At 39.3% G+C, this 18686-nt stretch overlaps 1 protein-coding gene across 1 annotated transcript in view; it reads left to right on the top strand.

Moving 5' to 3' along the window:
- PPP1R1C (protein phosphatase 1 regulatory inhibitor subunit 1C) overlaps nt 1-17138 on the top strand; it is a 47769-nt gene extending 30631 nt beyond the window's left edge. The window contains exon 6 of the mRNA XM_089523253.1: nt 16736-17138. Coding sequence (XP_089379379.1) covers nt 16736-16824 — 89 coding nt within the window. The 3' untranslated portion in view covers nt 16825-17138. The remainder of the gene's footprint in view (nt 1-16735) is intronic.
- The last annotated feature ends 1548 nt before the right edge of the window (nt 17139-18686 follow it).

Here is an 18686-nt window from a genome sequence, read left to right as displayed (position 1 = left end):
AGGCAGACAGCAACTGAGATAACTGTTCTGTACAAGATCCTGTACTGAAGGATTATATTTCTGTGCTTAATGGATATTGGGAGACACTGTCTCCATTTGAAAAGCCTCTGTCTCTCTTTCCCCTCTCCCTAGTGGTGCTGATTGAATGCTAGGTACTCTGAGGCCTTAGCAAAAGCACTCATTGGGGATGTTGATTTTAATTCATGGAAAAGATTGTTCACAGGATTATTTTTCATCTTCTGATCTCATAAAATAATCCTCTCCCATTTTACATGCACACGCAGATACACACCCTTACACTCCTTAAGTATGATTGAATCACCTGCACATGCTCAGTAAAGTTGATCAGAGCTGCGGTTTTAAATGTAATTGTTGTCAGCAATCCTGAGTAACTCATATGCTATGTATCTCCTACATGCATAAGAGAACTACGTATGTTTTTGGCCATGTTCTACAACCCAGATCATTCCACAGGGCAGATGGGGCGAGGTATACAGCCAAGATTCTCTGGTGTGATAGGGTACAGGCCATTAGAAATTATAAACCTAGGAAGAACAAGACAAAAAAAAAATCTCAACTGAAATCAAAATGAGTATCATTTCCAGCCCTATATCAGATTCTTGAAAAACAGTTGAATGGTGAGACTTGTAACAGTTTTGTCATTTGATGAGATGGCCAGGCATGATGCCAAGGAAGAAATGGTCATGAACTATGTGAATGGTGCAAATGACAGAGGCTTCATTCCAAGTCATCTGTATGCAAACATGCCTGAGCACTGGAGCACCTGCTGCCATCTCCATCTTCACTTTTTTCTATCCTCCCAGATTTCCTAGGGAAGAAGGAGGCAAAAGTGTTAAGAGTGGCATCACCTCCTTGGCATTTTCCTTTTCCCTGGGGGGCCTTGGCTTTGCTGATCCTTGCAAGAAATCAAATAGAGGAAACTCTCCTTTTTATTATTATTTGTGACATTCTGAGTTATTTCCCTGAATTTCAGGTCACTCTGTTCTCAGTGGTTCATCATGACCATGCTGTAAGCCAAGGGCAGGGAATCTTTGGGCTCCCAGATCTCTTGGACTGCAAACTTCACAGCTTCAATCATTGGCCACATCAGGTGGGATGAGTTGTAGGCTGAAACATCTGAAGAACCAAAAATCCACCAACCCTGGGGATAAGTTGTGGGAGCAGCCCTCAGGAGATGGAAAGTCTCTATGAAGTTATAGCATTTCAAGTTTGAACATTACATGATCTCTCAAGAAAGGCATAAGACAACCCGCATTTAGAACAATAGAACAACAGAAGCATTCCATCCCATTCCATTGAAATGACAAAGAATTCTCTCTCTCTCTCTTTCTCATTCTCTTTCATACAAGATCTATGTTCTAGAGAGTAGAAAAACACTTAGTGAGTTCTCTGTATCCACGGATTTTTTAATCCATAGATTCAACCATCTACATCTTGAAAATATTGAAAAATAATATAAATTCCAAAAGCAACCCTTTTTTGCCATTTTATATAAGAGACACCATTTTATATGTAGCTTAAATTAGGCATCTAAATTAGGCATTTAAATCATATTTGTCTATCTGTTTATCATCCTCCATAGCAGTTGTGCATTCCATAGACATTCAAGGGCACCCCTCTGACTTCCCATGGCAGGAAGTAAGTATAATGTCATCCTTTTCTCTATTTCAACAGAAGGAGAACAAGAACACAATCTTGCAAGCAAATGTTCTGACAGGGTTGAAACATGTTGGCCAAAATCCTAGTAGCTGATCCCAGCTAGAGTAATTGGAATCACGAATGATGAGTCAAGACATATGTAAATCTCATTGATTGAATTTATCTACTCTCGTTTTGAATAATGATAGGATTTTGGAATTGTTTCTCATCAGACCAGGGAATGAGGTCAGTTGAAGTCATCGCATAGCAAAAGGGTTCATTTCAGAAGCCAAGGTTGGATTGGCAATTAGTTTATTGTGTCCCTGATCCCATAGTAAAGATGTGGTAGTTTACAAATGTAGGAACAGAACAAAAAACTAGAAAGCACATATTTCACAGTGGCAGAATGAAATGAGACAAAGTCCCATGTTGTTACGTGATGGTCTAAAAACTTTTATTTCTTAAAAAGAGAAGAGGCGCAATCCAAATTCAGCACCAGGCTGATCACAGAGGGAGTCAGGCCCAGGTTTTGAAGAGTTAAGAGTTAAATCCCAGTCCTTAATAAATCGGTTTGCCAGCTTTATTTCCCTCCACATCCAAGTTTTGTTTTTGTTTTGGGGGGGGAAAAGAAATGCACAAGTGTGGTACATACAGAATATGAAGATATTTGCAAATTTTGGTGGCTCCTTCTAAAAAACAATGATTTTTTCTCCCATCACACATTATGGAAAAAGTTTAGCAGAAAATGAACCTAAGATATGTGAAATAAAACAGTCAATGAATAAGGACAAACCTGAAGATCAATCATAATTTTTTGGTTAATACATTGTTTGATTTTTAAATTACCATAAAGAAAAGAAAATGCTTCATGATTTATTATGCATATAAATTAGACACTTGTGAAATGTATGTATGTATATACCTACACACATATTGGTCAAAAAGCATAAAGGGACATGCAACTGTTGCCTCAGTCTGTTCCAAGCTTTAGTTCAAACTTTACATGAACTATCTGAGGTGCTGAAACTATTTTGGGGATAGGATTCGGCACTTTGAACTGCTTCTTCAGTTTTTCCACTAAAAACCAGAACTGATCCACTGCCCCACTGACACTGGAGACAGCAGCTGCCACTGCCTTTTAGAGAATTGCATTCCGGGCAGGTCGCCCATCTCCACATTACTGAGAAGATCTTCTGTTAAATAATAATTGCTTGGGAGGAGAAGCTTCATGATTACTTTCTGTTTGTTTCCGAAAACAGCCAAACAAAACTATTGAGATGGATTCCTTATGCTTGCTATTTGTCAGGGACAAAGCTCCCTCTAGCGGATATACAGGCTTGTTACATTATTAGTTCTCCAAAACAGTATGTTCAGTCTGTGCTTTTGTTGCTGTTGCTGTTGTTGTGCATCTTCAAGTCATTAATGACCTGCGGTGACCATAAGGCAAGCTTATTATGGGTTTTTTGGGGCAATTTCGTCAGAGGAGATTTGCCATTGCCATCCTCTTGAGGTGAAGAGAGTGTGACTTGCCCAAGATCATTCAGTAGATTCACCTGGCTAAGCCCATGACTCTGGAGACCAGGGTTTGAATCCTGTCCCGACCATGAAAACCCACTGGATGACCTTGGGCAAATCACATTGTCTCAGCCTGAGAGGATGACAATGGTAAACCCCCTCAGAAGAAACCTGTCAAGAAAGCCCAGTGATAGGTTAGCCTTAGGACCACCATAAATTGGAAACAACTTGAAGGCATACAAAAACAACAACAACAACAAAAAAAACAACATTGCCTATGCAACATCTTGACAGCCCATCACAGCATCCAGCAAAAGGGAAATAGCTGAACATGTCACTACTGATTGCCCAGCTCTCCAACAACTCATAAATGTTTTTTTGTGGGTTTTTTCACTCCTGCATTCCCAGGCTCACACAGTATATATACACCCAACTTTTTCCAGGCAAAGATGCCAGCCACAGATGCTGGCAAAATGTCAGGAAGAAAATGTTCTAGAACATGGCCACATAGCCCGAAAAACCCACAAAAAACCATGGATGCCGGCCATGAAAGCCTTCGACTTCACAACTCATAAATGGTTGTATTGGGAAACTGTGTGGCTTATATCATAGATTTTGTAAGTGGTAGCATCAGAAGACATAGCTACAGAGGATAGTTACATGAGGCGTATACATCCCCTGGTACAGAATCTCAGCTAGAACCTTTAAAAATTGTGTACAAAGGCCCCACATAATATGGGGCCCTAAACTGAAGTTTACTTCTTAAGTGCCTCCAAGTTGACTTTGGCTTATGGCAACCCTTTCCTAGATTTTTCTTGGCAAAATTTATTCAGAGTTTTACCATTTCCTTCCTCTGTGGCTGACAGAGTGTGAGTTGCCTAAAGTTACCAAGAATTAATTCAGTTTGACACCATTTTAATTGCCATGGATCAATGCTATGGGATTCTGGGATTTGTAGTTTTGTGACATATTTATTTTTCTCTGCCGGAGCGCTCTAGTGCCACAACAAACTTCAAATCCCAGGATTCCATAGGATGAAGCCATGTCAGATAAAGCAGTATCATCCTGTACTAATTTTGCAGTGTGGAAGCAGCCCCAATGAGATTTCCATATCTGAATGGGAATTTGAACCCCTGTCTCTTAGAGTCCTTGTCCAGCACTCAGACGACGACACCATGCTGGTTCCTGTTAACTTGTGCATAAATCCAGCACTGGGTCTTATCAAAGTGTGCATTCATTTTCCATTTTCCAGTGGTTTTGTTTTGGTCACTTTGGCTTAGCATATGGAGCAGAGTACTGTTATGTTTAACCTCAACTGCAAATGGTATCATTCAGATGTCAGTTTGCAAAAATTCTTCCAGGCCTGAATCCACCAGTAGCTGCACATTGTTATCATTTGCAATGAAAAATACCCCCACATCAGAGATCCATCAGATCCATTTGAACACCTTAACTCCCTCATAGATGAACCTATTGACAACAAAAGTATATTAGGGCTCTGCTACTTTGCCTCACTGAAAAAGAGTATTGGGCATTTTTGTGCTGATAGGCTGGGATGAAAGAGTAAAAGAGGAAGGGGGGACCAATGCATTTACTGAGAGTTATATTTTGTCCCAGCACTATATAACAAACAGTATTGTCTAGATGGAAAGTGGCTGAAACTTGGGGACACTGCTTCCAACAGCCTCGGCAGATCAGCTATAAAGGCCGGCATCAAGGCGGAGTGAGGGCATGCTGGTGTGATGTTGTGCCCCACTGCATAGCGGGCAGCATCACGGCACTCCTCTGCTACTGTGTCCCAAACTGAGACCCTCCCACTTTCATCAGCCCCAGCCATGTCACATGTCAGGTCACACTTGGAGGGCACCAGGTTAGGGAAAGCTGATGTAAACATTATCCATTGCCTTGTTGAATTTGCATCAAATGTAGCAAAGATGCAATCGTGGAATGACTTGAACATTATCAAGAAAAACAGCCTTTTCATACATCTCAAAAGCAGAAATGCACTTTGCTTTGAGAATTTGTACATTTACAAGGTTTATAATGTGTGCTGAAGAAACAGAGTATGCACAGAGGATTTTGAAATGAAAATGGCTCAAATGTATATGATTAAAGAAATATGTGCAAACATGCATTAGTCAATAGGGGAAATGCATAGATCTTTCCACATATAAGGGAGCGGAAGATTATAAATTTCAGCACTGGGAGAAAACAGTTTTGCTACCTGATTCAAAATCTTGTAAGGAGAAGAAAATGTAGTGGAAATTTGAAGAAGCCTAGCAAAACTGAGACTTGAAATGTTCACATCCTTGCTCAAACCCAGAGTTAAAATAAGGTTTCTTCCATAAACATACATATCCCCCACTCCTGAAATGTCCCTTCCCATCGCTAATCCAGGCAGATATACAAGTATGTGTTGAGATAAATATTTGGGTTTGCACCAAGGGAATTCCATTATGCTAGTTTTATTTATGTTCAGTCTCTACATTTATTTTTGACATTGCTCTTTATTGCATGTGATTCTGCAGACATATCTTCTACAAGGATGCTTTATAGGGAGAAATAAAAGAGAACAATGGTGATTGTTATTTTTGGCAGCATGGTAAGGAAAGCAGGGGGTTGTTTAACTATACTCAGGGGATGGTTTCTGAGATCTGTCAGCCTTGCTTTTTTTGTAGCATATTATTCCACTGGTATCTTTTAGCTGGATAAACAAGTGTATACAAGGAAGGCTTACTCTGTATTTCTCTCCCATTCATTCACAAATTGCATTCAGTTCTTTCTTAAGGCTTGTCTTTTACTACAGCTCAGCCAGTTTATCATTTCTTGATTTGTCACCTTAGACATCTTTATCTCTTCAGAAGATACTTTTAGTTGCCCTAGGGTTGTATCCAGTAGTGTCTGTCTACCAATGGAATGGACACCTTTGGTAAGGCAGATTCTTCCTCTTCTCTGCACCCCCAGATCTTTCAAAGAGGTAGGGAACACTCTCGAACTAATCTGAGGTCATTGATGGAGAAAGAAAAAAATCTTATTCTATCTCAACAATGGATAGAGCACTCATCTTCTAGAGGACAGGAAGCTGTGAGTTCTATCCTTTTGTCTGAAACAAGTCAATGTTAACTTAATATGCAGCCATTTAGATGGCAGATTTGCAGGGTGACAGTGCCAACTAGACAGTCCCCAAAGCAGCCTTTTCTGTCCTTGGCTAGAGGCACAGAGCCATTGGGTCTTATAGCTTACCTGTGTAATCTGTCTTTAAATAATGTGAGGACATGACAATGCCAATGAAGAAATAACCCCGCCTTCATCTGATTGTGTGCAGTTGTGACTCTTCAGAACTACTACCACCATTTGTACTGTTACTTTCTTTCAAAGGCTGCATCTGCAGTGCAAAAATTATCTAGTTTGACACCTCTTTAATTGCCATGAGTCAGAGCTATGGAATTTGGGGAATTGTAGTCTCTCAGAGAGCTGTGATGCCACAACAAACTACAAATCTCAGAATTCCATAGCATTGAGCCATGGCAGTTAAAGTGGTGTCAAACTGGATTATTTTTTCAGTGCAGATCTAGCCAATGAGAACATCTACACTTATCATTCTCTACTATAGAGAGCTCAAGTGCATGTTCCCTTAACACTATCGCTGTCTAGCAGAAAATCCCAAGAGTCCATGGGATGCAGTCATGACCATTAAAGTGGTATCAGTCTGCTATAACTATGCACTGTAGATAGACTCAAAGGGTGAGATCTATTAACTCTGTGAGATCTCTCTCTTTGAGGGGGAAAGTCTTCCCTTGTAGGGTCCAATCCACCATCAGTTTCATGCAGCATGTGAATATTCCCCCATTCTTCCTATTTGGTGTATCATTTATACTGCCTACTATAAGAATGCTGTGCACTGCTTGAGAATCTTCAGATACATCCAGTTTATAAATACTCATCCGTCCGTCCGTCCGTCTCTAATTTTGCCTTGAGTTGAGGTGTGGAAGCAAATGTGCTGTACAAATGAAAAAGAAGGGTCTGGATCAAAAATAAATGAGCAACAGGCCATTGTCTAGCTAATCAACGAAGTTAAATGGCCGTGTTAGATTCCTAAATATTGTTGTCTGGTGGTTTTCATGTCAGTGGGGCAGTATATCTAATCCAGGTTATAGTTTAGACTTTAAAGGATTTATCCACATTGCTGATCCCTATCCCCTGCAAATAAGTTCAGTGTTTGTGATTATGCCTTTGAGTGGGATGAGTGGAGTAAGGCTCCTTTTTAAAAATAATAATAATAATAATAAAATGTAAAATTTTATTTTAAAAATAAATTCTTTTTAATTTTTCTTTTAAAAAACCACCAGATCTTACTAAATTTTAACCATAACCACATGAAACTACATATATGTAAATACATTTACGTTGTGTGTGTGATATTGTGTATTAAAGATATAATTTTAATTTTGCTAATTGTTTATTTCACAACTATTGCCATTGCATTCAACGATGTATTACAATTTTGGGGATTGTGTACAGTGTGGTACGGCAGGAGGTCAATGGAAGAGTGACAGCATGAGTTACTGCACTGGGTGACACCAACCCCAGTGATGATTCTGGATATTCAGATAAAATCTTGAGTGGATCTACCACACCAATGACATAGCTCTTAAGGTAGCACTTTCCTGCAGAGTTCAGAAACTGAATACAAATATATTATAAAATATGTTATAAATATGAAGGAAGAGGTGTGGGGCCTAAGAGAGCTATTCAGAAGTCCTGCTTGGCTTGCCACATAGAACATGTTACCAGATGAGCTGAGATTTTTAGAAGATCCTAGTCAATCTTTGACCTCTAAGGCATCTGTTCTTTTATCAGAAGCCTTTTGATTGGCTGGTCCATTCCAACTGGGGACTAATGAGGGAAATCTGAAATGTTTACATGTTGGCAAGTCTTGCCTGGAACTCTGTTGCTTGCCTTTTCTTTTTCTTTTGTTCTCTCTTTCTTTCTTTCTGGAGGCAGTCAGCAAACAAATTGTACTCTTCAGCCACATGCTAATGTAGTGTCCAGCTCAAAGAGGTGCTTTGTTTGATCAGCAGAGAGATTATGTGACAGCATCAGCTGCGTTCAGGAAACCCCTTTCTGGGAGAATCACAAGGAGCCAATGTATCCAAGTAGAGGGAGCAAAATGAAGCCAAGGGTTCTGGAAGAATGATGTGAAAAGGGGCCAGCCATTTTCAACACAGGCTTGTATTGTTCCTGTGCTCAGTGGGTTGTAGAAGAGTAGACAATGGCTTCATTGACTTTGTTGAGACTACAAAAGAGTTGTAACTCTGTATTTGACCTTTGAAAGGGAAGCAAGAGAATGGAGGGGTGAGAGGAATTATCAAATGGTTAGAAAATGGTTGACTCTGTTGCTTTGGGTGTCATTTCTTCCTTCTCCATCCCCCTCATGAGTTTGGATGTGAAATACATAGGCCATGTTTGGACACTGTGATACATTAGAGCTTGGAAATGTTACCCTTTTGGACTACAACACTTGAGATCATGCTAGCTGGACAATTTCTGAGAATTGTAGTGTGAAAAATAATTTTTCCAGGACTTCTGATAAACTATGATTTAATTGTGGTTTAGCATAATGGTAACAAGCCCAGATGATCCTCAGGCTTGCATGCTCTCAACCTTCCTCCTGTTATGATTCATCTGTGAGGAAATGAGCATTTTTGCTTGTTACATTTATGCTAGTTAGCATTATGTTTAAACCCTCTATACTATGATTGATCTTAACTGTGGTTCATCAAACCAAGTTGGTTTGTTTCATTAAACCATGGCTAAGGCTAATCGTAATTTGTCAAAGCTTAGAGAGAACTGTTAGCCGTTAGCCAAAAAAGAAAACAAAAGCTTCTCATCTTCTTGCTGCCATGTTGGCAGAGTAAAGGTGGTGGTGGTGGAAATATGTGAATCCAAGGGACAGCTAAGCTTGTTCTTATTGTGAAAAATGCATTGTTTATTATTACATCCAAATAAGACCACGGGGTGGTCTTTATCCAAGCTATATCCAGACCTTTGTTGTTGTGTGCCTTCAAGTTATTTCTGGCATATGGCAACCCTAAGGGAAACGTATCATAGGGGTTTCTTGGCAAGATTTGTGCTTAGGCAGTTTGTCATTGCCTTCCCCTGAGGCTGAAAGCATGTGACTTGCCCAAAGTATCTAGACCTATTTAGTATCAGAAAGCAGCTCCATTTGTTTCAGACCATGCTCTGCGACAGATGCTGTAGCAGAACGTGGTAGTATGGGCACTTTTTGGACTAGATGGGCCTCTGACTTCTTCCAGCAGGGCTGTGTTTTATGATCTCATGTTTTCAAGTTGCTCGGTGCCTCCAGTTCTTTTGTAGCTTTTCCCTTATCCTGTTGTGACAGCCAAAGGCTATTTATTTATTTATTTCCTGCATCTCCCCAAGGGTCAAGGCAGAGTATAACACAGATTAAAATGCAATATATATCTGACCATTAAACACATAAATTAAAAAAAACCATAAACCTAGGATTAAAATGACCATTACACATGAAAATCATCCAAATTAAAATATATTGATTTAAAACTTATAGTAAATCAACTAGGAGAGAGTTTAAATATATTCAAGCAATGGAAGCTGCTGCTGGACAAGAGCAAAACCATGGAGATATGGAGCATGAGACAGTGATAGCCAGGACACTTTAACCATTTGGGACAGGTGCAGCTTCTCTTAGCAGTAAGAACTTGAAAGAAGTTGGATAGGCAAAGCCATCCTAGTCATCTTTATGCTCCTGGCTAAGAGGTATCTGGTTATTATAGTATAGAGGTGCATAAATTAGCACCTGTGGTTATTTATAGCAATCGTGGGGACCTTGTGACATTTCCTCTTTGGGAAATACGTTGCCTCTCTAGTTCCTTTTCTGGAAGAACATACTGGCTAATGTTCAGCAAAAACTAGAGGGGGTCTGTGTGTAAATTTTGGAGTTTGGCCAAAGCCAAACGAGTCTTAGAGACAAACATGGTGCATTACTTGCAAGAAGAAACCATGGAAAAGGATAAAAATAGATGCTTGGGAGTCTCTTCCCTGACTTACTGATCTACTGGCTGAACTTTTAAACCATTTCATAGCAAAACTGAATATAGTAAGATTATTACAATGTATTTATTTATGGAGATTTGATCACTCAGGGCCAAAGACTCAGGATATATTTTTCCATTGTGTGTAGGAAAGAATATTGTTCCCATACACAGCAGTTCAACTAACCAATGTCTTTATCTGGAAAATGAAATGTGCAGCCACTAATAATAACTATATGAACCATAAGGACATGAATCTGGTTTTTGCCAGCTTGACATATCAGTGGCAGAGAAATCTATGTCAAACTGCCTCATATCCAAGGCTAAATGCAATTGCTAGTCCCATCTAGAATGGACTCATTCAGTCCTTGGAAATTTTGTAAAAAGACATGTTTAGAAATGTCTTTGAGTCTGTTATAGTTGTGACTAACAACTGGATTCAGAGTAATGGTTCGGTGTGATTTACATAAATGCTGATTTACTGTTAAGCAATTGATTCATTAGTTCTATTCCAGTTGAGACTTGGTGTTAGGTTTAGAACTTTGTACAGTATTTTGGTCAAAAATGTTTTGGTGCTTTTATATTGTAGCATTTCTGAGCTATCAGTATCCCAGGTTGCATTCTGGCATGAGATGAAAGCACAGACTTAATTAGAGCCAGAAAACTGAGTGTGTTTGAAGAGAAATTGAAGAGTTGTAGTGGATGCATGCTACTTACTGAATAGGGACAGATTGGGGGAACCTTTCATCCTTCAGATGTTTTGGATTTCCTAGAAGCCCATGCAGTATGGCCTATATGGTAAAAGTTGTAGTCGATGCAAAAGTCATGGACTGAATGAATCCATTCTAGATGGGACTATCAATTGCATTTAGGCCTGGATATGAGGCATCTTGACATAGATTTCTCTAGCACTGATATATCAAGATGGCAAAAATCAGATTCATGTCCTAATGCTTCTATGTAGTTACTATTACTGAATGTGCATGCCATTTTCCAGATGAAGGTCCAAATTTTCCATAGCTTAGTAATGCACGAGTTGTGAACTGTAGTGTGTCATGCAATTTGTCCTTACATTGTTTATTTTTAAAAGATAATGTTCAGGCCATACTGGAAGAGTGGCGGAGATGGTGCTTTAACCCCCTGCCCCAGCTGTAGTCCTGATCAGAGTTTGTTTGCCACCCCCAAAGAATTTCCAGTTCATTAGGAGAAAACTTCCCATTGGCACCAATGCATTGGAAAATGCCCCCTTCCAAAGAAATATTCAGAGGCCCTTTCACACTATACAGTTATAGCGCTGTGAATCTACTTTAAGTCCATTTTATGGAATCCTGGGATTGGCAGCTGAAGGAAGGGACTTTAGAATCCTCAGCTAGAGAGCTCCTCTATTTCCATCTGACCAAACTACAAACTGCAAGATGCCAGAGGATGTAGCCATGACAGTTAAAGTGGGACAACAGGACTGTAATTGTGTAGTGTAACAGGGTCCTAGGCCCAAACTCTGTTGGTGCATTATTGTACTTATTCCAGGATTGCATAGCAATAATGAAGAAGCAAAGGGGTTTGTAGCAGATGAACTGTGACAAAGACATTGTAGCATAAGTTTTCGTAGACAAGTGGGAAACACAGGCAATCTGCTGCTTCCAAGTATCCCATGTGTTCAGTATCTTCCTTCCTGTATGACTGCTGCTCCCACTACTTTTTGGATCATCCTGCCACTGCCAGATTCCAGCCTTTTTTCTAAGGAAGAATCCAAGCTCATTAATGCCTCTCTATGAAATTTCATTTATAACATAGTTAATATAATTTATATATACAGACATGCCATAATCCAGAGCTTTCTTACTTTTTGCTCATACTCCTCCTTTTATTTTGATGAAGAGCAATGATCAGCCCTGCCTAAAGAAATGCACACAAAGGTCTCTTTCTTTCACTGAGATAAATTGTGCACATTTGGTGAGCAGAGTAGCTCCATATATTCATTACAGCCCTGATACATATAAGAAATCTTTAGATCTGTTCCTCTGTATGTAACAAAATCTCAATTATGTGAACTTCAACACTTTTTAAAAGAATTGTTAAATTCAGTCCTTTGATTTGGATATATATTAAGTATTTGCTCTTTTGAAAATCCCAAGGAATATTTAATAAGTTTGAGATCCATTTTTGAATACTTATTCACTTTCAGATTTCCTCTACTTTTGTCAGATGAATCAAATCAGATGTCAAGTTTCAGTTTCCCAAATGGAGATTTCATGATATGACTGTGGAAATGTCACCAGGTCACCTCATTTGCATAGATAATTTATCCTGAATCTGGAAATAAGCTTTGAGGTGGTGATTTAATCTTAAATGCATTGCCAGTTCAAAGCATATTAGTGTACACATACTGAGAAAAGCTTGCATTTGAGCTATCTTCATCAACATTAATTGGATTAAATTACCTGCAGTGAAATGAAAGCCTTTGAGGGAAAGGAAAGAAGAAAACTTCAGAAGTGAGACAAAATAAGGCACCAATATTTATGTGTGTTTTTTCTTGTGACACCAGGGACTGTTGACTGGAGTAATTCTGAAGATGAACCTAGGGTACAAATTGATTGTTGTGGGCTGGAAAGGAAATATGGACCCAGGGAAATCACTCCTACATTGTGAGGAGTGGATGAGCATTTCCATAGAACAGATGGCAAGAGAGAAAACAATACACACAAAGCAGAAATTCCAAGCTGAATTTCAGTCAGGCAGAACACAGAGACCTCGATTTTGTAATGAGGAATGTCAGCTTAGTTGATCACAAAGGACGTAGCGGAGCACGATCACTGTGTCTTGGAGGAAGACAAAGATTAAAACCGAATGAGAAATCCTTGGATCAAGCAACAAGAGGGCCATACTGTATCATGAATTCATGGATATAGAATCTGTGGATATGGAAAGCCAACTGTAACTGCCACCTTCACCCATCATAAAGCCAGCTGTTGAATTGAGCAAAAGAGGTCTATTCAGTTTTCAATTTGGGTGCAAGGACATTTCTCTCCCCAGTTTTTTAAAAAAAGTAAGCAAGGCTCCAGCAATCAGAGGCAGGACCCCAGTTGCAAGTCCTTGTTACAACCTTGCTTACTAGCAAGAGAGATGTGGAAATATCATTCTCTTTACACCTCAACTGGAAGCAAACACAATCTGATGGCTAGCTCTTAAGGTCAGTTGTTTGGGGGGGGGGGGCAGAAGCTGACCTAGAATACCAGAGAACAAAGAGGAGGAGGAACAGGAGGAGAGACACACTAAGGATTAAAGATAATAAGAAATGGATTAAGTGAACCAAATATAATCATTCAACTACATTCTTACATTGTTTTTTTGTGTGTGCTTTTGGGCTATGTAGCCGTGTTCTAGAAGCATGTTCTCCTAACATTTCATCAGCATCTGTGGCTGGTATGTTCAGAAAATGCTGACATGGAAGTGAGTGGGGGATATATACACTGTGTGATCTTTGGTTGGAAGGAAATGATTTACATGTTATCTGTGTGGATGTTCCTTTTCTTTTTCCATTGTGAATTGGATGTTAGTGTGGATGTTGTTCAGATGGTTCAGAACATTGCCATTCTTAGATGTCCTGGTCATTTGAAAACTGAACCAACGTTTAGGCCACACAGTATACAGAAATCCTACACATACAGACATATACAGTACCTATACAAGAACTCCAACCATCACCCAGGACACAAAAGAAGCATAATCAAAACACTGGTAGACTGGGCAGAAAGGATCTATGAACCTGACTTCCTGGAAATTGAAGAATCTAGATGGAGTTCTACAGGTTAATGGTTACCCCAGCTCAGACATCAGAAGGGCTTCCAGACCTAGAAAGACCCATAGGAGTGAAGATAAACAACTACCCAAAGGGAAGGTATTTTTATCATACATCAGTGAAGACACAGACAGAATAAGAAAACTGGTGAGAAAACACAACCTCCAAGTGATCTACTAACCAACCAAGGAAATCCAAAAAATGCTGCACTCAGCGAAAGACAGGAGAGACCCTTTCACAGCTGCAGGAGTTTACTGCATGCTTTGCAGCTGTGGACAAGTCTACATAGTGATCACCAAATGCAGTGTTCAAACATGAATCAAGGAACACAAGAGACACTGCAGATTGGTCAGCCAGAAAAATCAGTACCAGAACATGTTATAAACCATCCTGGGCATAAAATGCTATTTGAAAACACTGAAATTCTGGACCATGCCAACTATTATCAGGTCAGGATGCACAGTGAAGCCATTGAAATCCACAAACACCTGGACAACTTCAACAGGAAAGAAGAAAACAAACAAAGTTTGGCTACCAGTCCTCAAAAACACCATAATCAAAACTCAAAACATGCAAATGAAAGCCATCCAGGACCAGGGGATTTCCCAGCAGATAATGGATCACTTATTAAATAGACACCCTGAGGCCTTGCCATTCAACACAGACCGACACACAGATTAACATATAAATCACTTCCTTCCGATCAAAGGTCACACAGTATACAGTATATATACCCCCCCTCACTTCTATGCAAGGATTCTCTGAAGATGCCAGCTGCAGATGCTGGTGAAACGTCAGGAAAAACTCTTCTAGAACATGACTACATAGCCCGAAAAAACCACAAAAAACTATGGATGCCGGCTGTGAAAGCCTTCAACTTCACATATGCTTACATTGTTTTACTTTAGGGTTGGGAAATGTGCAGCTGTCCACAGTTTATTGGCCTACAAAATCCATCAGTCCTAGCCAACATGGTGAGTGTTCAAGGCAGCTGCAGTCCAACAATCTCTGGAGGACCATACACTCCCTCGTCACTGCTTTACACAAATTATCAGAATGCTTAAAGAACGTGCCTTAAAAATGTATCCAGAATACCTTTCACTTAACTGTACCTGAAGCATGTTACACTTGGCTCAGAGTGGAGTTGACAATAGTAATGGAAAGAATATTTGAAAAAAGTTGAAAACTAGTCAAAAGACATGGGTTTTTCAATGTGATGATATCCTGACAAGAAGAATCCTGGACTGGTAAGAATCTTCACAGTTCTGGATTAACTTTGTGCAAAATTTGCATGTGGTTGTTTTGTATAGGAAAAAACTTTTTCTGCACATAAAACAGGATTTCTAAACAGAAACATTTCTTTCTGTGCAGAAAACTTGTTTCCTGCACAGAAAAAATGGTTTCTTTTGCAAAACAACCATGTGTGAAATTTGTACAGAATAGGTAACCAATTACAGCAGTTTCTGTGAGGGAAAACAGCTTTTTTGGTGTAGAAATGTTTCTTCATAGAAATATCACAGCATTTTCTGCAAAGAAAACAATTTTTTTTGTATAGAAGATAATATTGCATAGAAGTATTGTTTTCTGCACAGAAAATGCTGTTATTTGTGCAAATCGACCACATCTGAATTTTGCACAGAATAAGGTTCAAATTGCAAATAGACTTCAAAAACTTTTGAAGACCTTTTCACAGCAGGAAGAATATTGCTAAAGTTACTGGTTGTTTCCTTCAAGAATAAGAATCACATCCCTAGGTGACAGCATTGGAAAGATCAATAATATTTTATTGTAAGCAAGTTTCTTGAGAATTTGGGAACTGCTTCTGTGTGGCGTTACAGCTTTTTGTTTTATTTTAACCAGTTTCACCTATCATACTTTTCACAGCGTAGAAGATGGTAGTGTCATTATCTCCATATTGTGAAATGGTTTGTTTGCTACTTTCTGCAGCTCATGAGGTTTTCAAAATTATCGGAGGAAAGAAAGCAATTCCTTTATTTCTTAATAAAATTTTCACAACCTTAGGACCAGCCTACTAGACAGAGGTGCTTTCATCAATGACTATTGCTGAAGTCAGTCAAGTATATATATTTCTTTTTATGATTACTAGTGGTTCTTGGGTAGTGGTGATGAGTTGCATTGCAGGAATGGGCCCAGTTCAAATTCTATACACCATGCAACTGCCTTTAATGAAAAACAAAACACCAATGTAACCAAAATACCCTGAAGGCACTGAATCCTGCCTGATCTTGGAGGCTAAACAAGGTCAGTTCTGTGTGACACTTGAATGGAGATCACCAACAAATACCAGGTGCTGTAGGCTATATTTTAGAGAAGGGAACTGGCAAAACCACCTCTGAATATTCCTTGCCTAAGAAAACTCTATGAAATTCATGGGATTGCCATAAGTCGGTAGGCAACATGAAGGTACATGCATATACAAGACATCAGAAGAGGCATCCCCACCAATCTTATACCATGTCTAGTGGACCCTTACTTTATGCATGATATAGACACCCAAGTTTTGACATTTGGTAAACACAGCCATTTTCACATGTTATCACCTTAGAGACCTTTGAAAAAACTTGGTAACCTTGTTTGCTAGATTTCTTCCTTCAGCATGACAAAGAGATGTTTTAGATTTGCCTGTATGCAATTTTAAAAATAGGTTTGTTTTTTTAATTTACAGGGATTAAACATCTAAAAAAGCAGAACGACTCAGCATTCCCAGAGGAAGATGAAGTGGTCAATGAAAGAGACGAAGGATGGAGCCCATAACTGACTCCAGGCATCTGTGGAAGAGCCTTTATTGTCACTAACTGAACTGCTAAAAATTCTGTACTTACAATGGAACTCTGTTGCTTATGTTCCTGACCAGTCTTCATCTCAGTATCCAGCTCAGAGGATGGATTCCATGGGGGGAATTTATAGCACCTTGCAGAATTGGTGTATGTTACCTTGTAACTGAAGATAACCATTTCTTTTATAATCATTTTACTTGTGGAGGAAAAAAAACCACGCTACTACAAATATATAATTTGCAAATATGTTGAGGCCTCTGTTGTTAGTCCTGCCAAAGTTTAAATTTTGAATGTGAGCTGCAGTCTAAGATCAGTTGTAAATAAGACAGATTTAAATGCTACAAAATAAATATGCCATACGTTTAAAAAATGTGTTTTATATAGTCTTTCCAGTCAACAGGAGAACCATATCAATAGAACCAACCTTCCTTCCTTCCTTCCTTCCTTCCTTCCTTCCTTCCTTTGTTCATTATCTCACCTTTATCCTTGGACAGGATTCAAGTATTATAAATTATGATCTGCTGGCCATATCACACACACACACACACACACACACACACACACACACCTGCTTATTGCCCAGCTATCCCTAAATGTGTAATCTATATGGGAAAGCTGTGATACGCTCACAAAACTGGAAGGACAGGAAGTTTGCAATCCATATGTGTTCTAAAGAATTTTAGGATGCCCAAATTTTCACTGTATCTAACACTGTGGATTGTAATTTCCCAAACCGATGAAATTGTTGGTTAAATGTAATGTTAGGTACTTGGCCAGAGGCAAGTAGCCCCCACCCCACCCCGAGTGGCTTTAAGGACACATTTCTGTTGAAAGATAGCAGTGTGAGACATCCAAGGTTCACCCATGTATAACAGATGAGGATCTACCATTGAGGCTTTTGTGGAAGGATGTAGGTTATTAGTTTATGAAGATCACATTTACAATGAACTGGCCATCAGTTGCTGATTCACAGCTCATGGCATCACTACTGGACCCGTTTTCAGACTTCTGTCATGTCTCGGTTATCAAAGGTTTGGAAATGCAGCCATGCTTAGCATAGTATCTATTTACATTTCAGTGTGGTTATGATGGGTGGATAAGAGATGAGGAGACTATCAGGCAATGAAAACTACTTAACCCTATCATACTGGTCTCTTTATGGCCCCTTTAATTTCTAAAACAAAGCCATTTTGGGCCCACAACCTAATTTAGTTCTTACAAGAAAGCCTTAGATTGTTTCTTTGGTCATCTGTGTTTTTACTCTTTAATCAGAACAGCTGGTTAGGAATCCAGCATTAACTATGATGTGGTCAATGATCCAGATTCGGACATTCTGCAGTAATGTTAGTAATTGCCCTTTAGTCCTTTTGATTTTAAAAAATGAACTATTTATTCATGGACTTCATATCCACATACTTAAATTTTAATTTTATTTAAATATTATTTTAATATACTGCAATGACCTTGTCTCTGCTTGTCACTTCTCTTTTGTAGTTTTCTGCTTTTTTTGGTATGGGACAATTGTTCCTAGAGAGCATCAGTTTGCCACCAGTTTGTCCCCAAGTACCCCAACATGTCCCAATGTCTCCATCTTCTCTGTGAGGGTTAGCTGGGAGGACCTGGCTACCAGAGATTGAGTGGTATGCATAAAAGTCAACATCTTCCACATGTTCATTTGATCAGTTTAGCAGTTTGTCAGCCATTTTTTTCATTCGTTCATTCATTCATCACCAACCCCTTCCTCCAGTGAGTTCAACTCCCCCATCTCTCCTCCTCCTCACTTTATCCCAACAACAACCCTGAAAAGTAGATTTCTTTGCATGAGAGAGACAGGTCCAA

The sequence above is a fragment of the Sceloporus occidentalis genome, unplaced genomic scaffold, assembly GCF_023333645.1.
Source record: "Sceloporus occidentalis isolate IW3139 unplaced genomic scaffold, rSceOcc1.0.p SCAF_4, whole genome shotgun sequence".
Taxonomy (NCBI): Eukaryota; Metazoa; Chordata; class Lepidosauria; order Squamata; family Phrynosomatidae; genus Sceloporus; species Sceloporus occidentalis.
This window is presented reverse-complemented; position numbering and strand designations above follow the sequence as displayed.